The following is a 24,149-nucleotide window of genomic DNA, read 5'->3' as shown; positions in this document are numbered from 1 at the left end:
TCAAAATTAAATTAAAACTAGTAAAAGGATTATTTCGCACATTGCGATCGCGCACACGACAATCGTTGCCACAAAAACCGCAACTATAAAATATCTGGTACTCGAGTTCTCGTTAGTATAATAATTCGCATGGGTAGCTTTCGTTGCCAGATGCTCCGTGATCGAGATTTTGTAGTGTGCGAGATCGCTTTGTGCGGAATAATCAACGAATCTTAAAAACTCTAACGCAGTGGTCAGTAATCTCTTTGATAAATAGATAAATTTTGAAAAAATATTTTAATCATTTAAAATAAAGAGCTGCAAGACAAAAAAAAACAATTCTACACATTATTTACTCCGATTCTTGGCGAGCTAACCAAATCCATGTAAACAATTAGTCATAAATAAAATCCAGAATAAGCTTAAAATTAATGAAAGCACGACAATCGTTGCCACAAAAATCGCGAATACGGAATATCTGTTCAATACTGCGTGTGGTACAATTTATTGCGTGGGTAGCTTTCCATTGATGGCGTTTTTGGGTGTCCGATGTTCCAAGATCGAGATTTTAGTGACGTGTGCGAGATCGCTTTTTGAGGAATAATCACCGAATCTGAAAAAGTGCCCCCTAAGCTTCAGCATTTTCCTGCATTACGAGGTCTGCATGAGTGGTCGCTACGCCACTGCATAGATCTAAAGTTTAAACAGAATTAGAATAGAGCCGCCAAGATAAAATTTGGGCCCTGGTATAAGATTGTATTTATGGGTAAACGGGTTACATCCCCAATGTGAATCGCTACCAGGATAACGAAAATCGCAAGCGCGGATCTCCTGTCGTACAGGAAAATTGCAGTACAGAAAACTGCCCAAATATTGCTCAGCACATCAAACCAAATGAAATTTAAAATGACGTTACGGACTCGTATTTCCGTATTGACATGCGAAGTTTATATGTCTAGTCGATAATAATAATTAGCTCAATCGTTTTTAAAGTAAGCCATAAAAGAGTTTTGTAAAAATCTTGAAAAAAAGCATATGCTGAGGAATATTTGGGTAGTTTTCTGTACAGCAATTTTCCTGTGCGACGAATTTTTGTGCGACAGGACACCACGCGCGTGATTTTCGTAGTGGCGGTTATCCTGGTAGTGATTCACATTTGGGATGTAATTACCGAAACGTATTTATATAAAACTGTTCCGGTTTTTTTTTTATTACATATACCTACATACATTAGAAAAATTTATTTATGTTTTTAATTAGTAATTGGATTATTACGCACATTAAGATCGCCCAACAGACAATTTGAAAATAGAACAACTCACCAGCAGAGGCGTTTAAAGAAAAAAAAGCCTCACGAATTGTTGGTCTGAATGTGAGAGATTCAGATGCCCAATTCACAATTTTGGACAGAGTGGTGATTTCATAGTGCCCGTACATGACCTTATGGAGGATGAACGAATGAGACGACTGGCATGTTAATGCACGTGTTTATTATATGACAGCTGAAGAGTGAGTAGTGGCTCTCCGAACCCAGCCGGGTTGGTCCCCACTCGCAGGAAGGCAACCAAACTCGACCATGTCGTATAAGCGAGCCGCCACAACCTGAAGAACAACGATATGACTGGTGATGTTTTATCAGGAATTGATAAGATGGCACCAAAAAAATAAAATAGACAATTTTTGCCACGAAAATCGAGAATACGGAATATTTGGCACTCAAGTTTTCGTTAGTATGACGGACTTTTCGGCTGCCAGATGTTCCGTTATAGAGACTTTAGTGACTTTTGGGCGAGCGCTTTGTGAGCAATAATCACCGAATCTTTTAATTAGTACAAGTTGTTTTTTTGGTTCGGTGATTACTAGTCAAATGTGAACCGGTCACAGGACAACCGGTCGCTCTAAATCGGTCACACGTGATCGCCCGTCACACTAAAACTGGTCACACCCTAAAACTGGTCACGAGAAAATTTTTCGCACCCTAAAATCGGTTAATCAGTTTTCTCGTGACCGATTTTAGGGTGTGACCAGTTTTCTCGTGACCAGCTTTAGGGTGTGATCAGTTTTAGTGTGACCGATCTAGAGCGACCGGTTGTCCTGTGACTGGTTCACATATGACTAGTAGTCCATTTACCGTTTGTTTTCAGGGTTGTTAATTATTAATTTTTGGAGTAAAATTTGCCCTGGTTATTTGCATCGGCCGGTAGCCCTCTTTCATCAGGCCTGGTCGCATCGAGTCGTCTATGCAAACTAAAATTGAAATAAATGCGAAGTACGAGTAGATTTATGTCGTGACGAAAATAAAATGTCAGCAGTGTAGGGGAATTTCAGAGAATGTCGCATCGCAATGCAAGTGTTGAGGGTGTAGAGTAAAAGTGTGCGCGAGTGTAGTAAAGGAGTGTGGCGAGTGGCGTGTGGCGATCGGCCTGGGTCGTGCGTCGTGTGTCGTGTGCCGTGTGCCGTGCGGCGTGCGCGAGCTGCGGTGTGGCGGCGCGTCGGTGTTGTTGTATGCGGCGGGCGGTGGGTGTAGGTCGGGCGTAGTGTGTGTTTGGGCCTCGGATCGATGGTGTCGGGCGGGTGTCGGTCGCGCGGCCATTTTGCAGGTGTCGCGCGCGCCGCGGCGCCCCGCCGCCATGGCGCGCCACACCAACGGCGCCAGCCTCGAGGATTGCCACACCAACTTCTTCGCCCTGGTCAGTACTTCACCCATTCACCCCACCCCACTCCACCCCGCGTTCTACCTTCGCCCGCTACCCGTCACCCGCACCGCTACCCCGCCCCGCCCCGCCCCGCTCTCCCCGCACCGCAACAACACGGCCCTCCGCCGCTGCGGCGTCACTCCTCGCCCCCTCCCCCTCCCCCTCCCCCCGGCCCCTCCGCTCGGCCCCCGCCGCCGCCGCCGCCGCCGCCACAACAAACGCAAGCGTCAACATGTTTGTGGAAGGGAAGAGATGGCGGGGCAGAGGCGCCGCCGATCATCCCCCACCCCTCCCCTCCCTGCCTTCCCTTCCACATCCACTTCCACCTCCACCTCCACCTCCACCTCGATTGCTCATCACGTATTTATTTGTAAACAGCCGCGCCAACATAACGCGCTCGCGTGCACTATTTAAATAATTGATTTTTTTGCACTCCGTCCCATCGTCGCGCCGTATTCAAATTCGGCCCAAAATTAATCTCAATTTTGAGCGAGCACGTCGCCTCGCCGATGGTGCGATGGTGTGATGGTGTGATGGTGGTGTATAATAATGCTCGCGATGCATATCGAGCATATGACCCACTTGCGATGGAGCCGACTTCCAAACGGTCGATTCGAATTCGCTCTAAAACACCAGTGCATATTCGTATCGAATAAAATAAAACAAACGAATGTCGCCGACTAATTCGAAACAAACGAACGTCGTCGTCGATTAATTCGAAACAATCTACCATTTGTACAATGTCATATGTTTTTCACAACCCATTCATTAAATTTTTATGTCGTTCATTTTTTTTATATATTTAATTATACATGTTATTGAGCAATTTTTTGACATTAGCAAATCGACGCTTCCGCTATGTACAATATGAGAGCATCCCACGAAAAATTACAATAATAAACAATATATGTCACCGCTCACTAGTTTACTTTCATATTGTATGAAGCACTAGTGATGCTACCCGGCTTCTCTCGGTAAATGGAAATTAAACGAAAACAATGAAAAAAATCTTCATTTGTTTTTTTATTCCATTTATTATTTGAATCGAAAAAGTTTAATGTTATTTAGCAACCGACCAATCATAAACGACTTTGACCGATTCAGCCAATCGGAAACGGCTTTGGCGACAGCCAATCAGAAACGAATTCAGTTTTGGGTTTATATATAAGATTCATTCAAAATGTTGCCAATGTCAATAATTACATATAATTTGATCAAATCAAATCCTTAATCGATGCATTTTGACAGTGGTAACATTGAACCCAATGCATTCAAAGAAGTATAGAAACGCCTTATGCTCAACATAACGAGGAGACGGAATACATTTACGAGACGAAGGTAGTTGATATAGCGGAGAGAGTGAAGTCGATATAATTAAAAGAATGGATAAAATAATATCTCAAATGGTTGCAATAAAACCACAAGATGTGTAGATGAAATAAAAGTGTCTGTGATAGACAGACCTAGGCTAAGGTCGGTTGCTTTTGGCACAAAAACTCGTTCACTATTGTTACATTTCTTAGAAAAACCATGCTCTTTTGCTTTGAATACCAATGGAGTGGTCTGCTTTTATTTGTAAAAAGTATCTGCGACTAGCCACCCTTTAGTAATAAGGATGATAGTTGCTTAAATCAGATATGAATGAGAGCATGTTTGAGAGGCATATTCGTTCAGCAGTGGATGATAAATGATTAGACGATGTGTGTAATATTTTGCTCTCTCCTGTTAATTTAGTGGTGGACCAGTAATAGGTTGACAAATTAATCAATGGCAATACATAGCTAAAAGACCGCATGAAAGGATTGCACAAAATGGTATACAAAAAGCTGCAAGCAAAGCTACAAATTAGATGGTTATATGAAATTATAAAAATGTGTGTGATAAGAGTCTACTCCGTTCCACTCAAGAAATTTCAAGTCGGTAGAACGAAGCGCACCGGGATGATAGTTACTCATATTGGATACGAATAGAAGCGTGTTGGAAAGGTATATTCGTCCAGCTTTGGATGGTGAACGACTGGATGATGTGTTTAATACTGGTTAATTTACATAGTGATAGGCTGAAAAATTAGTCAATGGCAATGCATAGCTAGAAGTAAGCACGAAAGAATTGCCTAAATGGTATACAATAAGGTGCAAGGAATGCCACGAGGAAGATGGGTGGATGAAATACGAAAAGTGTTTGTGATGGGGATGATAGTTGCTCAAATCGGATATTAATGGAAGCGTGTCGATGATGATATGTGTGTAACATTTCATCATCATTGGTCAATTTATTGGCGGCTCGATGTGTAGACAAATAAGTTTGAAGGCAATTATTCTTATCCAAAAACATTGTTATGATTATTTAACATTGCATCTATGACATCTAATCTAATCCCTTCAAGGTTAAAATAAAAACATTATCTATATTGAACTGTATCGATGTTTAAATCGTTCCGAGTCTAGTTTTCCGTGGCGATTGATAAACTTCATACATAATATGTGACTCGCATACTGTTTTCAAGATGTCCCCTCCGGACTAAGTTTTGTCATTTTTGCAAAATTTACGCTTGCTACTTTAAACTACTAACCGATGTGATTTTTAAATTTAATTTATATACCATTCATATTGGAAAACATTTGATTATTCAATTACATACTTTTACTTTTAAGTTTTAGATTTTGTCAATTTCTATCATTATTATTGATATCAGATAGATATTAAATATTCCTTATTGGAAATTTTTATTATATTTAAATATAAAAAAATGTACAATAATTTTTGTGACATTCGTATCCAATAATAGACTACAGAAAACTCAAGTTAACAAATTGTGCTAAAAATAATTATTATGCATAATGTTTTCCTCTGTGGTAAATTTGGTTACTTAAAACTGTGTAATTCAATGTTGATCCAGTGACACTGAATTTAGTATGTCCATTGATTATGCAAATGACTAATGACTGATTATTCCATTCGACACTTGCTTCCTCAGTGTTATGCATACTTTTAAGGCTAAATGTAACTTTGATTATCATTTATGTTGTTATCATAATAGATAAAAAAGTAGTATTTAGCAATTTTATTATTTGATTGAGTATATATGTAGCTATTCATTATTGACCGAATGTAACTTATATCAGACGTTCTGTAATCATATGTTCTGTAAAGTAAATAAATTGAAAAATTAACTCAGCATAAAGCCGGTATTTACCATATTATTTGTACCTTGGGTCTAGTATGTGAGAATGTAGTGAAAGTTCAATAACCAAGTCTGTCTTCTGTTGTTGTTGCATTTGTGCTTTGAATTTTATATTTGTTTTGTGTTGAAAACCAGTCTCGATTTCTTCCTTCGATTATTTAAGTAAATACAAACGTTATCACAGTCAATATACATATTTTATCTGTTCGATGTGGCTTGTTTGCAACTGTTTGTTGATTATTATTTTTATATTTCGTATCAGATGGATTGAATACATTTTCTGATTCTGATATCAATAATTTAATTTTTGTTATAAACTTTGAGCTTGTTAATTATAATTTTCATGTCAATATTGAATTCAGTAACTCGCCTTCATTAGTTAACAAAGTACAATAACATTTTCTTAGAAATCATATTTCTCGAGTTATTCTAATCATTCTGCCAGTTAAAACAAAATAGTTAATCTTCTTCACATATTATGTAGATCGTTTTTGATTGTTACTCATGTATTATTTATGTCGAGGAGCATGTGTCAACTTCATTGTGTATCATACACTTTTTCATTAATTGATATGGTAAATTTTGTGTAATCGATTGTATATTTTTTCACATAACTTTTAATTTTTGGTGGATCTGAAAGAATTTTCTATGGTTGAGTTCACAGTTCATCAGTTTTATAACTTATTAATAGCTAATTTTTTTATTAATCATTATAGAAACACTTTTAAGACCCGTCAAACGATTTATATTGATGCTGAATGTTCTCAGCTGTGAAATTACATCGAATCGCGTACGATTCTCGCGATTTGACATTGCGATAAGAAAAATTATCTTATCGCGCATAGTTTGATGTAATTAATTAGTCTATTATCCGGGTCGTTGACGCTGAATGATGCACACTATCGCCTGTTCAAATTAAAAATCTTCACCTATTATGTTCGTCATTGCTAGTATTTACTTTTATATATCAGTGACAATCTCGACGTTGGCTGGGTATATTGAGTAAACATATTTTTTGTTGCAAGATATTTGATTGAGTGATTTGATCGAGCTGTGAAATTGTAGCGTTGTGGGAAGAGTCGAATGAATTTTAATTCAAAATACACCGATCAGCTTCTGTTTGTTTTGTACAAAATGCCTTATGCTGTTGATCTAATTGCAATCGGAATTTAACAATTATGTCAGTCTGTAGATGTGGATTCCGTGTGTTTTTCGCTTACGATATTATACTGGGCTGTCGTAACCGTTTAAATTGCACATTCGTCGTAACTGTTTTAGGGCTTCCGAACGAAGTAAAAGTTTGTTTATTGCTTTGGTTTTGATGTAGGTTGCCTACCTAGAAGGGCACTTTTTTACAACGACTTTTGTTATTTTTAGCAATTCATTTTTGTTGAAATGCAACTGTAATGGTAAATTTTTATCCGTTAGTTAATTAGAATCGGCAATTTTATTTTGTAATTAATGCCGTGATGATAATGACCAAGCGAGTTTGCTAGTAAACCTACCTTTAAATCCAATAATCATGTAAGTTGCAACGCCCTTTCAGTGATTTACATATAATCAGGGGTGTGTAGTTGTTAGTGGTTAAATAAAAATTCGAGCGACTCTTCGACTCGGTTTCGTATTCAAATCGCTCTTGATTAGATTCATTCTGTTGGTTCAGTGACACTCCTACCCGTCTAAACTTTGTGATGTGATTTTAAACCGCTTCCACTCTTTAGATCGCTTTGATATTTTACCGACATACGGAGGTTAGCTAACATTGAAGTAAGCTAAGCTAATAAATTCATTAACGAGCTCGTTAAAAATTACATCGGAATCTTGTCTCAGATCGAAGCGACGACAGCCAGCTATCCAAACGCAGTTTTATACCGCCCGTTTACAACTTAAACGTTACTTTTTTTTCACTGTCATTTATTTACTTAATAGTATGTGTGAATATTGAAATATTAACTAAGGATGACTCACCAATACCCAAAGTATGGAGATCTGAGACGCAGTGTTTCTATCTTTAGGTCATATTGAGGAGAGGCCTGATAATTGAAAAATCCGTTACGTCAATTTACGAATTTTGAAAATATATCTCAGTGGCGTTTATTTTTAACAGCCTTTTTTACATATATATAATCAGCTTCTTGCTGCGGCGGCTACCCACCTTAATACGTCCTAGTTTCTTCCTTGTGGAATACGTTCTTAATTATCAACATTCCTGCCATTAACCTTTTGTTTAAAATGCATAATGATAATTTTAATGGGTACTTATTCATAGATTACGAAGATACTTCCAATTTATTACAGCGTCGACGATTGCGATCAGTTTCGTCGAGAGTTCAGGCGATCCCGTTTGTCGTAGGTCGTGTCGACGTGATCCGAGTTGTGCAGTGTCATCCGTTGACAGTTCCCGATGCTAGCCCTTCTTGTCGGACATTATTTATGTGGCTATGTGTGTGTGTTTGTGTATCACAAAACGGCGAACGTTTTGCGGATCAGTCTGCGTTTTGAACCTCCCCTCTCCCTATTTTTAGCGCCGTTTGATTGGCCGCTAAACGGTTTTGCCGCAGACACGGTCAGTGGTCGCCAACCAGTCGATTGTCGCAGAATACCGCAGATTGTTGCGCGGCGGACCGTTGGTTGCTGCATAATCTGGTCGGGTCTGACCTGGTCTGTTGGCTGCGGCACATACGCGAATTTGCGGTTTAATTTTTATTCGCAAATTGATTGGCGGAAACTGTCCCTATTTGCAGTTCTGATGTGATTTGCATTGCGTTGGTTGATTGATTGATTGGCCATTTTGCGAGCTTTGTTGTTTTTAATATGTATGTAATTATTTGTTTGAGTATTGAGATCGTAGTGTGTTTTTAAATTCTTCTCATTATTATGATTATATTAAGCAATTTTTAATGTTATCTACATCGATTAAGAAAGTTCATCGCATACTTACTTGTTCCGTGGTTTTATTGATTTTATAATGAAGTAAAAGTACTGTTGGTTTTCGATGAGAGAGAATTTTACGAAATCGTAACCGAGCAAAGGCACGCAACTTTGGTTTATTTATTTGTTCAAAATAATTCCAATTATATAATACAGAAGGTAGGTAGGCTCTGTGTGTATTTTATATAATTTATATTGGAAAGTACATCGTACATATAAGAAAAACTAAAGAGAATGCTTGCAAGTTTGCAAATGGAAAAAAATATATTCAGCCCACGTGAATTAAGTTTAGTTTTTCAATTATTATTAGCAGGCATCAATATATTTTTGATGCAATTTAGTATGGCTTTCCATTGATATCGAATTTGTTTAGAGCTACTCTGAATTTAAAAAAAAAAACGCAATCGAGTGCACAGAGTTTGCGCAGAGTGCAATCCGGCATGGTTCATATGTAAGTTTTGCGTTATTCATTGCGGATATTGGAAGCTTGTGACTTCCGCTATGTTGAAATTCAAATTCACCAGATGCAAGTGTGCACGGTATAGATCCCCCTCCTCGCAGGGAATTCCCTTTTGAGGGTCAGAAGTTATTGTACTCTCACACACGTGTGATAGGGGAGGAACTGCATATTGTATGTATGAATCGGGAGGTGTTACGTCCAACGGAACCAACCAATATATATGACTCCCCGCAACTTCAGTATACAGCCAAATCAAAAGTTGAAAATGTCATCGAAATACATATTGCTTTTGTCAGAAATGCACGTTTCAGATCCGAGTAGAGTGCCTCGCCAAAGTGACGCATAAAAATAGTGCGGAAGGTCCGGGGAGTCCCTCGATTTGATCTTAAAACGAAAAGAAGAAGAAAAAACTACAGCGCCGTAGCAAAAAAATGCAGCCAGTCATCTCGGCGAGTCCGACGAACCAGATACGACGAGATACATCAGCATCCTATAGAGTCGGGCGTGCATCAGATGCACGTGGGTGAGATGAGCAGAAGATCGGTGACCTCCCGACCCCGTTTAACGCTCTCGGCTGGTCTCGCACAACGATGCTCGATTTTTTTTTTCGTCGTCATTTTTACGTGTGCGCGTTTCAATTTCGTCGGCCTTGTTCCACATTTTCGCGCGATTCGCGATCGATACGTAAAACGGCGCTCGGGTAATAATACACACTCCGGGCTCTATTGTTGTTATTATTATTGCGTTTTTGGGCTTGTTCGGCTCTCGTGGCGAATCCCCTGTTGGTTTGTGTCTGTCGCGTTTAGGTTTGTTTGTGGCTCCGTAACGAGCTCACCGTAGTACGTACCGTTGTTTTTCGGTTACGGTTACGCCGACCGAATTGCATTTTGTGTTTTCGCATCTAGGTGACGCTACATAATGTGCTATGTACGCACTAAAGTGTCAGGTTTGATTGACCCACAGGTGAATTTTAATATCTCTAATATGGGTGTGTGTGTGTGTGTGTGTGAGACTGAGATTAGATTGCATTATCGAATTGACTGATGACTCATTCAGTGTAATATGTATGTAGGTAGTTGCGTCACAGAATTTTGGATTTGAGCATGTTTTAGTTTTCGAATATGCTTTTGAAGTAGTGGCGTTTATTTAACTACATATTATCGGTTCCGGTTCAGTATTCATGACTACATAATAGGAAGTATAATATGTATCTAATTTAGTTGCGAGATCGTTGAACTCACATTTACAGTGATTATGATATTAAGAAGTAACATTTCAGATACAATTTCACCCGAACTTCAGCCGAGATATTGGAAAATAAAATGTAATAAAGTATGTTGGGTATTTAATGAAAGAATACTTGTAGTTATCCCGATGATTCTTTATTATTATCATGTAGTCTTGATTTTCAGCAAATATATAATTCGGTAGGAATGATAGATTAATATTTATGATAAGAAAATAAGGCTTACAGTACAATATTGAAAAAAAAGGGGCGAATATATTCGAATATTAAGAGTATTCGATCGGGGCCCTACTAACAATGAGTGAAATCTTTGGGTTTCGTAGGAGGTATAAATTTCTTCTACTTATCATTGCTCGGATTTGAATGACATTTTACTGTCGTATATTTCAATCTGAAGCGTGTTTTTAATTACTAGTTTGACGTCAATCATGGTAGTCGTGCCTTTGAATTTTGAGTAATATTATTCTTTTCTAGTGCATTAAACCGTTTATTGTGAGCTTTTGGGTCGTAAAGAACTGCTCTTTCATTAGGTCAGTGTTTCAAACCCCATGCGTAGTGATTCTCCTAAATATAGTTAGTAACAAAGATTTTTCTCATATCGTGAGATAAAATAATTGTACAACGAACGAAAACAACATATGTAAAACATATTTTTTTTAGAAATCTAACTGCAGAGACGTTTATTACAACCAAACGACAAAAAAATAATTCCTTCTTAGAACACCATGGGCATACAAATTGCCGATTTTTAAACTCTGGCACTACGTGAGCTTCATTTTCTTCTTTTTTTTTTTGGAATATTTTTCCAACGGCAAGGGCATTGCCATGACCGCGTAATTACCATGTCGCATACACACAAACAGACCGGTCATTTTGAACTGCTCAGTAAATCCCACCACTTTACACGAAAACGTGTATACCTAACATCTCGAAGATACTGCGTCTTCCAAAAAACATTACACGCCGCAAAAGCACAGATTTTGCAGCAGATCATCATTGTTCCGGCTCGAGCGCAATCTACGTCGCGTTTAGGACACACACACACACACACGTATAATAACGCTAGCGCGCGTACAACAAACGATGAAAGAGAATTTTTTAAATCGCGACTCGTTTTTCTCATGGTCGACCGCTGCTAAAATCCGGCGTCTGTGACGAGAGGGGTCGTGGGGGGAGGGGTCAGATTTGCGAATGAGCGCGCGCACATCATCCTCCTAATCTCCGTCTTGGTCCTATCGAGTGGTGAATGCAAATCGTAGGTATGCACGTGACGTGCACACCGTCGCACGTGCACCGGCCGAGTTGACATTGCACTGCTCGGCGCCCTTGAGCTCGCTCCGAGCGCCAATCAAACTGATGCAACTTGCCGTTTGGTGTGCTACTGCTACTGCTACTGCTGCTGCTGCTGCTGCTACTGTCGTCTGTCTTGCTTTTCTACCTGCGTGCACCTGGTCTCGCAATTCACTACTATGCACTTTCGGTCCGACCGTTGGAAATGCGATTCGTCCACGCTTCCGCTCTACTCTCTCTCCATAGCACAGTCGTCGAGGAGTTTCATAAATGTTTGAGAGTATGCTATTGAGATGGAGGAGCATTTTTGCAATCGATGCGATGATAATACTATATTTACAATAAAATTAGTTGGCCCCCTTTGTTTAACGGAGGAGAAATAGAACAACCTAGAGTCATTTAATTGATGCTAGTTATACATATGTGTTTTGAAATGGTTTATGTTTATTTGGTTACTATATTCATTGATCTACATTCAATATTTGCATTTATAGTGTGAATATGTCGGGTCTGACTTGAAATTGTTTTTCAATATTCGAATGAAACTGCGTATTCTTGAGGATTCGTAATGGTTGATTGTTAAGTAATTAGCAAGTCCTTCCGTTTTTGGCACTATTTTCTTTGTAAATGGTTCTAGTTTTGAATTAAATCGTTACTGGTACTTTATTTATTTATTAGCAAATTGCTAATTGAACATTAACAAAATAGCAAACTATAATTAATAACAATAACATAATGCTGAACATTGCATTTTATTTAACTTATATAATTACATCATATTCCAGAGAGGTATCCATTTAACACCCTTCAAAAAAGCACCAAAGAAAGTTCTTGGGAATGTACGTGCAAATTATTATGAAATCTCCTTTCGTTAGTGAAATGTATTTTTATTAATATTCCAAGTCTCGTACTTTGTATTATATTAAATATCAATTAACCTTAAATTGTTGCGATTCTTCGTTTTTATCTTTTTAAATATTAATTTGAATGAAATTACACATGCAATACAATAAAATTTCTCATATTATATATTTCCATATATAATATGTTTTCGGTGTTTGCCATTGATGAGTTTGCTCTTATTTATTTATGTTAGTTGTGTAAAAAAATATGCTAGTATTACCCACGAAAGTGTGTGCGTTTGAACGTTTTCCACTCCAAAAAGAAGGTTCGCAAAAATGCCCGTCGTACGAAATAAACAATCTCGCTTTGATTCGATTTACCTGTGTGTGCCTTTCACTGATTGGCCGATATCATTTGCCAAAAGTTTCACCCAGGTACGAATTTTATATTCAATCGTCGACTAAAAACGTCAGCGCATCTGTATTTTCCCAGACGTCACTCTTCGGTTGTTTACATCGAACGTGTAACTTGCGTCGTTTGTTGCTTATCGTAAAAATACTATAAAGATGTTAATACCACACGCACTAAGCGTATGTATGTACATACGTATGAGGACGCTTCCGAGTGTTGGTTTTTTCCCTTGAAAACTGGCTCACCAGTAGTAGATGGGTGGGTCAAAGACCTCTCGTAGGTTTGACTCGGTCGTGATCTTATTCGGATGGATTTCCAGCCTCGTGGAGACTCAGATTCGAACGTTGGTAGGTTTCACTTTTGCGTTGGCGCGTGCTCCCGTCCACGCCCGGTGCATCCGCAGCCTTCTTCCGGTGCGTTGCACCCGGACGGGAATGCCGAGTATCCGCTCCGGTTGGTCCGCGTCTCTCTTTCCGTCCCCAATTTCGTCGAGATCGATCCGTTCGGCCAAGAGTGAAAGTGACTCTCGTCTGGTGAGAGGCCTCCTAGGGGTTTTTCCGCGGATTTAACCCGCGGCCTGCGTCGACCGTTTGACCCTTTAGCGCGCGCGCAGCTGGCGGTTGCGATCGCGGTCAAGGTGGCCGCCGTCCCCGACGAAAACCCGTTTCTGTACCCACCCCGGCTATTGAGACATTTTCGTTGCACAGGTAGGAACGTTCGGATGCTGCCCCCGAACTTCCTCTCGCCGAACGTCTTTTCAAATCGCTCTAACGGCCGCCAATGCATTTCGTATTCAAAAAACTGAAGGTGAAAATTTATAGTTTTGACGACGTCAAAAATCAAAGCATTCAAAACGTTTACACAACACCATTTTTGTACGATAAATGGTGAAGATTTTCGCTGTTTTTCATGTTTTTTTTTAACCAGCCTTCAAAAAATCTATTAGCTTAGATAGAAACAAAAAATGATCGTTTAATGTAGGAGAAAATGCTTTAAATTATTCATTAACGTACACACCAGACAGATGTCAACAGCATTGGCAAATGCTGATGCTAACGAACAAATGTTTGATTAGTGCATATAATAATATCGTACATTACAATTCAGCGTTTCTCAACCAAAAGGAGAGGCACAAGTCAAAAATCATCTTTTGGGGAGGAATAGTAAACTCTAGGGCGGTGATGGCGGACCATTTTGAGAAGTGCGTCAAATTTCGTTAATATATTTTTTTTAAACTTGCCAGTGGGTCACTTAGTAAAGTCATTTGAAGGGGGGAGGGGGGTAAAATAATCTAATATTTATTTATTCTAAACAGACCATTGTGGCATAACAGGAATTCCTAAAGCGCCACAATGGTCAAAAATATAACACAAAAAAAAAACAAAATAACAATTAAACAAATTAATACATAACGAAAATAATATACTCATCAATTATACATAAAAAAATAGCATTTAATAATAATAGATAAAGTTAAAATATCAAATAAAAAAAATATAGCATAAGGAATGCCTTGCACCTACAGCCAGTTCCAATAAATATGTAAGAAACAAATACAAATATAATTTCGAAAGAGACTAACTATGTAGGGTTTGGGTGGGAGCATTGAAAACAAATCAAAGTTTCTGTGACGACGATATCGATATCGTTGAATATTATTTTTATCGATTCAAATAAATTTAATACAAATACAAATGAATGTTTACTATTACATTAGCGATTTGTAAGCGGTTATTATATTACAAATATCGAGCGAAGCCAGGCAAAACCACTAGTGTCTAATAGTTTGCATAAGCTGCTGAATAAAACCAATATTTTTTCCCACCATATTGGGAGCACCGTCTGTTGCTACAGAAACAATTTTTTGTAAGTTGATATCCATTTCTTTAAATGTATTATTAAATTCTTTAAAAGTGTCAAGACCAGTACACTTCTCTTTCAACGTTATTAGTATTTTTTTTTAATTTTCACGCGTCAACACGTGGGTCATTCAGAAAGCCTTTTTGGGTTAGTGTCTGACCCACGGGTCATAGGTTCGCAATCACTGCTCTTGGGAGCCATAGTCAGAATTAATTAATTAGTGGATTTGTCGAGTGCATTTCCACAGCTTTGGGAAAGGGCAAATTTATATTAAATTGCATTTGCCACTTTTTTCTCATTGAATTTGGGTTTAGTCGAGTAATTTATCTCCTCCCCAAAGCTCGCAAACTTCTTGATATTGTCAATAGAGGTGATCTTCGTTTGTCGCTAATAACATTGCAACCAGACATTGATAAACTTGCCAGCTTACAGCACAGCTTACAGGCACAAGGATGACAATGAATTTATTGATTTATTTTTAACACACATATACCAGTGTCTTTACAGGTTGCCCCAATATGAGACTGTGGCCAGATAATACCTAAAAAACATTTAGTATAAACATACATACAAGAAGAAAAAAATAAAATAAGAAAACAATAAAAATTATAAATTAAATACAGTAAACTTTCAATCTATTACGTACTTTTTAATTAAATAAGAACATATTACGTAATTTCGTGCATACATACACATACATATAGCTCAAAAGGAGTTAAACTGTGCCTTAATTTACAGTCGATAACTTGATGCATAGAAATTAGGAAATGTGGTAAAATAAGATTCGTACAGTAGATGAATCGAAGAAAATTCTCCAAGCGCTGACCTTGATCGGAAAATAACGAGGACGGGGTTCAGCAGCACATTTCGGAAATGTTTACCGCGTATGAATACAGCAAACACAGCGTCGTTAAAAAGTACCTCAAACGGGGAATACATCTGAACTTTGACATCTACCCTCGTTGCTGTCACATTGCGCGCATTTACATTACCGCAACATCGTAAATATCAATAATCATCGCCTTGACCTTTCGGATACAATTTTGTACCCGTGCGAATACGCATTCATGGCGATCGTACGCGATTCAATAGTTTATTGGTAATGAATTAGTGATAAGCATGTATGTAGTATCGTGGGGGTATGCATTCACATACATGCGTACATTTGTATGTGTATGTTTATGTGTGGCAATGCCCCCATTCACGTCCCATCAATGGCGTCGTTGGTGAGCCGCGTTGCAACAGGTGGGTGGTGCGCGACGACCCCGCGCGCAACCACCCCCCGGGATCACCCACCCTCTTAACAACCACCTCGCTTGTTTACCACGCGCACCGCATGCGTGGGTGGCCCTGAACACGTGCGCTTCCCTCGACCCACCCTTTCAATGAGCTAAGTGTTTTCAAATTGATGCGTTTGATTGGAATTTATGTATGTTACATACATACGTATGTTGAGCGCCTTGATGAAGTACTTGGGTGTAAGTTTTTGTGCGGATTTAGATTGTCTAAGGTCGCTGTAAAATCGGTCCGAGTCGAGGTTGTGTCAAAACTTTTTTTTTTAACCGTTTTGTCCATTGATCATTTTAATTATGTTCGAATTGTATTTATTTGACGTTGGGTTTCAATTCGACCTCATTGGAATCGTGTTATTTTTCTCGATGATTCTCAGTCCCTTTCTCTTTTGTTTTTATTCAAATCTAACTACACAGTGTCGGTATAAATGTAGGATCTGGTTGTTAGATGACATGGAGGGTGGTATTAAATGAGACTCGTTAGATGGTTTAAAATAATGTCTATTGCATGGCCGAAAACCGCAGCAACTGACAACATAACCAACTCATACATGCCAATCTTATCAATCATACATTTTTCTGGTTAAGAAAACTAAATCCCACATATATGTTCAGAGGGTCCCAAGGAAAAATAATCTCGGTCCTATGTCAAACTAAAATAAACATATGTTTTACATAGATAAGTATATAAGTGGACAATCTTCATATTATTATGGCCACTCCCCACTTATATGTATTATATTATGTATATAGAGGGCTACCGGCAGTTAGGATTAGCTTTTGTATAGCTGCTATCAGCTCATTACTTGTTTAGTGATGTGACCAGTTGCACTGCGTCACACGTTCGGAAGTTCCTCTTCCACTTTATAAAGGAAATAAACCCAAAAAGGAAAGGAATATTATTATTCATTGCCACTTACACATTTCTCCAGTATATTTATAGAAAATGTAAACAAAAGTCGAAGATTTGTATCAATAAGTTAAACTTCAGAAAAATTTGTTCAGAGATTAGTGGCGTGCAGAAAGTTGGTGTGCCTGTTAGGGTCAACTATTATAATAGACTAGTGTTGGGCCCGCGGATTTCAACGGGTGGTTTCGAAAAGAAATTGAAACTCGACTAAAAATAAAGTTAAAGATATTGAATCGACTGGTTTCGGAAAGAAATTGCAAGGCACTGGGGCCTTCGCCCCCAGCGGCGCCGACGCCTCCGGCGCCCACACTTTTATTTAATTCTTAGATTTGATGCCCCCCCCCAACATCGAGCCTGTAATGTACATATATGAAAATGTTTTGTTTAAATCCCCACATGAAAACACAATTTGTTTAAATCCCCACACTAATTATCTTTTTCATGTGCTGGCAATGCCGTTTACATCACCTAGTAAGCACATGCGTCATTCGTTGTATTTTTTTGCTTGTTTATTTTTTATTTAAAAGACTCGTCGATTGATTTATTACGACTAAAAGATCGCAATAAATCAATTTTAAATACAATAAAAATTCTGATTGTTAAGGGTTCTAAGTAGTTATACTTGGGTATAGTTAAGAGGGTAAATACCTCGTAAGATAATTACTCAAAAGTCGACAATGCTTTCCAATTTTTAGATTATACTCTGTAGTTTTTCATAAAGGAACCTCTCACGATCAATATTATTGACGCATTTACTTATATGTATCTCTGTTTAATATGCCAAATCATCAATATCTTCACCTTTGCCGTTCAATATAATAAGGTATCGTCAATAATACACTTGCCAGGTTTGGTTGGGGTCGTGTAGTACCACAGTCCATATAACAGATCCGCGCCTCAGTATCATGTAATGCTGCTGCAAACATTATTTGACAATTATTCTATTGATTTAATTATTATATGTGTTCAATCGAATGTTATTGATTTAATAATGTTATGTGATCTCATCGCTCGTCTATTGCAACTTCTTTTGTGGTCCTCGAGTGCAGCGGCGTAGTAGTACAGTCGGGGGGGTTGCTTATCGATCAGGGCGGGTGCGACAGCTCCACCGAGCACGGGCGCCCCCTCATCCCTTCTCACGTAACCCCCACCCCCAGAATATGCGTCCAGATTATTCCATTTCTCCTCTGTTAACCTCGTTTTATTTTTATTTTTTTCATCGCCACACGTACCTAGCCGACGACAGAGCTAGAAAGGTTCACACACAATGCGAGCAACAAAATGTCGGAAAAAAGAAAACACCGTTAACGGTGACAGCAGCAGCACGCTTGCGTTGAAAACTAACAGGGTTTATCTCGCTCGTCGGCCGGCTTGTTCGGTGGCGTTGACCTGTAGATTGTTTTCGCGATGTTTCTGCTCACAAAATTGTCGAAACAACATAAAAATATTCATTTCGATTGGCGACTCCTTCTCGCGTTACAACGAACACGCAAATCGTAAAATTATAATACATAGACCCCGTATCATAGTAGCAAAGCGCTTAACTGTTGTTTACGTTGGAAATTGAACTTTATCGCAGCACCGCGTTTGAAAATTCGGTGTCCATCTGCCGTCTAATTATTTTTATTATCAACGTTTTTTGTCTGACCGAACCGGTTGGGTTGTGTGTTTTCTCGCAACGTGCACGGGGGACTACATATTATCGTTTACGCGAACGCTTGAATTTTAAATTTTGATCAAGATGATGTTGCTGCGAACGCTCGAGCGAAATCCTGCCCGCGGTATTACACCGTCGTTAGTGATCCGTACGGGGTCAAGGATTTCGACTGCCGGATCGTGATTGAGCGACGCATCTTCGAATTGTTCTTGCTAAATGGGTCACGACACGAATGATTCCTATCTGGTTTGGTCCGTTCTGGTCGGCCATATTTAGATATCCAAATATGACTACGTACACACACACCTTTCATTTCGATGCCAATAATAATACTGTATTTAACCCTTGTTTTTATTTCCACTAGTTGGTATTTCTCTTAAAGGGTCATTAGCGATATGTTTAGATTTTTTTAAACTAATTGGTAATCCGTTCTTAAGCTTTTCAACTAACGATGAAAAATTGCCTTATTGAAGATGGATAGGTCAGGTCTGTGAATTAATACATACATAATAACCTGTTGGAATTTGGCTACACATGCATGAACGGATTTGGCCTGGTTTTTAATTCGTCGGAACCAGATATGATCTGGTCAGTCTCAGTTTTGTCACGCCCAGGGCCGATGAGAGGGGGGTGGAGCTGGGGTTAAGTTCCAGGGTCCCTGGTGGGGGGATATTGATATTTTTTATATTATTCTACATAAAAATACACATTTATTTAATGCTAAATGCTTTCGATCAGCGCATTCTATGTGTCCATCTAAAACTATACATGATATATCATACTTTCTTATTCAGTTATTTAAAAAAATAGGTATTTTTCTAGTTTTAGTTTTAGTTTAGGCCCGGGTTTCCAGGTCACGCCATGCTACTTTCCGCTGAATTAGTCGCATCCAAGGGTGCTTTTTCACCCCCTGATCCAAAATAAAATATTAATTGTTAAACAGAAATGAAATTAATTTAATTAAAAAAAAAGATAAAATATGCTTGTGTGTCCCATAATTTGAACGCTTTTGTGTTGTGTTATCTTGAGACGTTTTGTTGATTTTGACATTTGTGTTTTCAGACGGAGCTGTGCGGCATAAAATGGCGCAAGTTGATATGGGGTGGCGGTCCGTCCGGAGGGGGTGCAGGCTCCAACTCGGAGCCTCTGGAGGACCCCGTGTTGAGCAGCTACTCACGCTGCCTTGCTGGCGATGTACTATGCGTGTGGCGAAGGGTTGCCGCGCCCCAAGCGGCGCCGCCCCAGCAGCCCCAGGCCGACCAGCCGCCGCCCCCTCCGCTACCGCCGCCCCCGCCTCCGCCCCTCAGTCTGCACGCCGCCAAGGAGCTGTGGATCTTCTGGTACGGGGAGGAACCCGACCTCGGCGGTCTGGTGGCGCCGGAGCTTATCGCCTCTGGTATGTAAACTTCAGACCCATAACCATACGACCTCAATGAAATTTACATTTACATAGTTAGTTAGCTTTTCGACTACATATAATATTTTAGAATGATTTTCACTCGCCTTCGACAGTATATTTTCGTGGTGGATCAGACGTTGGAGAAAATAAAAACAACCACCTCTATTGTCCAATAATAAGACTTTATACCGATCGCTTGACTTTATTGTGCATTATTTTGTATGACTCTTTTTTTAAATTTTGTCTGGTTTTTTGACTCATCAGCTTCTTGGTCCAATTTTAACGAGTAGCGTATCACGTAGCTTTCCCCTAACATAATTTTTAAAAAGATAATGCTAACATTTATGTATAATTTACCTACGATGAGTTCGTTTCAAGATTAGTGGTCTTGTACGTCTTTGGTAGCTATGTTATAACTGTCTATTTTGAAAGGTGTCGCAATCAGCGTGTGCTACATTCAAAATGAAATAATATGAACCAATTAAAATAAATTTTGCACTTTGCGATGTTATCTAGTTTTATAGAGATTCTTACACGATGGATATAAGCTGTTTTTGGTTTCTGTTAATTTAATTTTTAGCTCTGTAATGCTTAATGACGCTATAGTTGAGCTCAGTTTATGGTAACTAATGTGAATTAATGTGATTAGAACAACGTATACAGCTTAGCAGCCAGAAGTTTTCAATCTTCAGAAGATGGATGGTAAATGATGATGTCTAGTGATAGATCTGTCTGATTTTTCTCAATATTTTCCGGTATAAATGGAATATAAGTACATAGTACGTTTTGCTTCCGCTCGTCGTTTAGAGAGCCCAAATAAAAAACCGAGCATAAAAACAGTTGGGCAATCGGCGTTGTTGCGCCGAAAGGGTTGTTGTGCAAACCGCTAGTTGCGCCGCGGAATTAGGTCGCAGCCACTGTTTGTCGTCAAAAGTGCTCGCTGCGAAGAAAACTGACGAGAATTTTCACAGACGGCAGCACCAGCTATCGCTGCTTCAAAAGAGAAAGGAACGGTCGCGTCTTCAGCTCATAGAAAGTAGACCTTAATTACCCAAAACGCGGAATAAACGACCACCAGCCAGCTGGCTTCACGTCATTTTGAATACTAATCACTACCCATCTCCAAATCTGGTAACCGATTTGACTTCCATAACAAGCGCCGACGCTCAAATTTTGTCAATGTTGATGTCGTCGAGAACTGCAACAGCTCATTATCAATGAAAACTCGCGAAAACACCGTTCGCTGCACTTTGCCGTGTATTTCTACCACGCTATTTGCGTTACTCAAACAATAGCTATAAATACCTGACGTTCGTTTATTTTTAAACCGGACATTCAATATAAATAGCAATACTTCATATATTATTAATCCGTAGATATTTCGATCGTGGAATCCTTGCTGCGAGCGAGGCGGGCGGGCAGCCGGCCGCGCGAATGTATATGGAAACCATCATCATCATATTAATTGATCATTCAAACCAATTGAGTGGCCTCCTCGAAACGCTTGCATATATTCTCCGGAGCGTGACTGCTATGTCCCGAGAATTTTTAATAGAATCTGTACGTATCGGTTCCGTGAACTCAGAGGTGTCCAACCGACTTGACGGTTGTATGAGGTGGCGTCCAGTCGACGCTTCAATTAGAGTTTCCGCACAAGGGCGGCGGGGAGCGCCTCCCCGACACGCGACCTTGCCCCACATCCGGTCGATGGGGTTGGAGGACGGGAAGGGGGCGTGCGGTCGATACCGTTGCCACCCCCTTCTGCGTCGGGAGTGCCCTTCGCACAATCCCCTAATGAAGCGCACTCGAATCTATCTATTATGGTGTCGTCCTATCGCGTCGAGTGATTCCGGAATTGTTACCGTGACATTTTTGTCGTAGAACTCAAAGAAGGTGTGGGTACAAATTCATGGTAGGCACATTACGATTAATACATAATACCAATCTTGTTTAATTTGTATACATTTTCATCGGTTTTTTTATCGCAAACTAGATCAACGATTTCACCGAATCTTTCCACATGTGTAGGCTAATTCTGGTCTAAAAGTCATAATGGGATAGGTATTGACTTTGGGAAAACTTTTAGCGTGTAGGCATCAAGTACGGCCTTGTACTATCAAAAGGCCAGACGTTAAGTTTAATTGCGTGTGTACCAGCAGGACAAAAAGTACTGCACGGCACGCCTAGGTCTAACTCGAACTGTGATAGGCGTGTCTTCTTGTCATTCATACGATCTTAAGTTTTTTCTACATTTATTCAAATATCACAATCACTGTCAACCCTGTGTCGATACAATGATAAAATATCACTGAAAACAATCTAGGCCCTAGGGGGATGAGTTTTGCTGAGGATTACGAATCTTTTGCTCGTGCAAAATTTTCTAATAATATAAAACCCTTAAAAAAATCCATACCGCTTATCACTATATGTGTATCTACACCTTGGTTAGGAAATGCAATAATATAACTTAATGTCATCATTCCTCCAATTCGAGATAATTTCTTAGCAGGGATGACTTTCTTTTCAATAATAATCAGTTGGATTGGTGACTAGCAGTCAGTCTGCAGTATTGCCTTAAAGATATGTAAATGAAGTCTTGTACACGAATCACGGTAATAAATAAAAAATATCAATTGCAATAATGTTCACACTATAAATTTATACGAACTTGTTGGAGGTATCGATGAAATAAACAAATTTTTGTACAACGGCAACTGTGGTATTTTCATTTTTACACTTCGGGAAAGATGACGGTCGAAACTAGGCTGGGTGGGGAGGGTTGTTGTTTTGCTTTCGGCCGTAAAATCGGGCGATTGATTAGCGACGCGGCTCACTTCGACCGCTGAATAAAACCCCAGTCGGTCGGAGCGTTATCCAAAATAGCGTCCCTGTAACCGATGCTGAGCAGATGACGCCCGGCTATTTTTACGAGGCGGCTGAAAAACACTGAAGCGGCTCTAGCGGCCGAAACACTGCGGTTTGTTTACGTTTTGACATCGAGCAGGTGACTGTTTACACGCCCGGTCGCTCGCGTACAACTTTTGATTGCATACCGAACTGTTTTCGCCGGATTTCGTTCGAACTTATAATAGTCATCACGATTTCGAATCGTCCAGATTTCGACACCCCAGTCAAAATTTCTAATATTCGACCGCTCGTTGTGATCGAAACGAGATTTATAGGATTCCGGCGCTCCGTATTGGAATTTAATAGAAAACAAATTATTCCGTATAGTTGCTTTGGAACCAGGAACATATGTAGATAAATAATTTATCGCATATTGTGTTGGTTATTACTAGAATTAAGCTATGGATCGGGGCACTATTGTTATTTTCTTAGAAAACCATTTTTTTACAAGCGTTTTTGCTCTTTTGCTTTGAACACTGATAGAACGGTTTATTGTTGTGTGCAGTTGCCCCATTATCTAGCTTAAGTTTAGTTATTACTAAAGATGGGCTTCTCGTCAGGGCGGTATTTTAAAATTACAATAGGGGCGAAAACACTGATTCGAACGGCACCAGCACGTTCTTGGCATCCCGCTGTGAAATATTTTCATGGACTGTTTTTTTTTTTTCAACAAGTTTCTCGTAGTGTTCGTTCAGCAAGTGGATAAAATTGAGATCTTTGATCTGGCTCCGGATGCCGAGGTGAATTCACGCCCTTTTTTGCTCCTTGGTAGAGGTGTGGCTTGACATTGTCATCGTGGTTACGAATTTCCCGACATTTTCCCGAAACTTCGACAATTATATGAAATGGTTAGATGATAGATAATGCATCTCATCACTAAAGGGCGGATAGGGAGCGTGCTTTTTCCAGGAATCAGGGCGTTTTGGGTCTATTCACAAAGCTAGAGTGCAAAAAAAAAGGTTCGGCGAACCTTTAACACAGCGCCGATTAACGATTAACTATGAACGGCACGCTTCCGTTACGCTCACTAAAATCATAATAATATTTTTGACCCAGCGCCGACTTCGAATTCCAAAAAAGATAT

At 39.4% G+C, this 24,149-nt stretch overlaps 1 protein-coding gene across 1 annotated transcript in view; it reads left to right on the top strand.

The window, feature by feature from the left end:
* Positions 1–2,412: 2,412 nt before the first annotated feature.
* Positions 2,413–24,149, top strand: part of skd (mediator complex subunit skuld) — a 55,569-nt gene continuing 33,832 nt past the window's right edge. The window contains exons 1-2 of the mRNA XM_077434939.1: positions 2,413–2,669; positions 19,822–20,155. Of these exons, the coding sequence (XP_077291065.1) occupies positions 2,610–2,669; positions 19,822–20,155 (394 nt within the window). The 5' untranslated portion in view covers positions 2,413–2,609. The remainder of the gene's footprint in view (positions 2,670–19,821; positions 20,156–24,149) is intronic.

This window comes from Arctopsyche grandis, chromosome 7 (assembly GCF_051622035.1).
Source record: "Arctopsyche grandis isolate Sample6627 chromosome 7, ASM5162203v2, whole genome shotgun sequence".
NCBI lineage: Eukaryota > Metazoa > Arthropoda > Insecta > Trichoptera > Hydropsychidae > Arctopsyche > Arctopsyche grandis.
The sequence above is the reverse complement of the archived record's forward strand: the minus strand, read 5'-3'. Positions and strand labels throughout refer to the sequence as shown.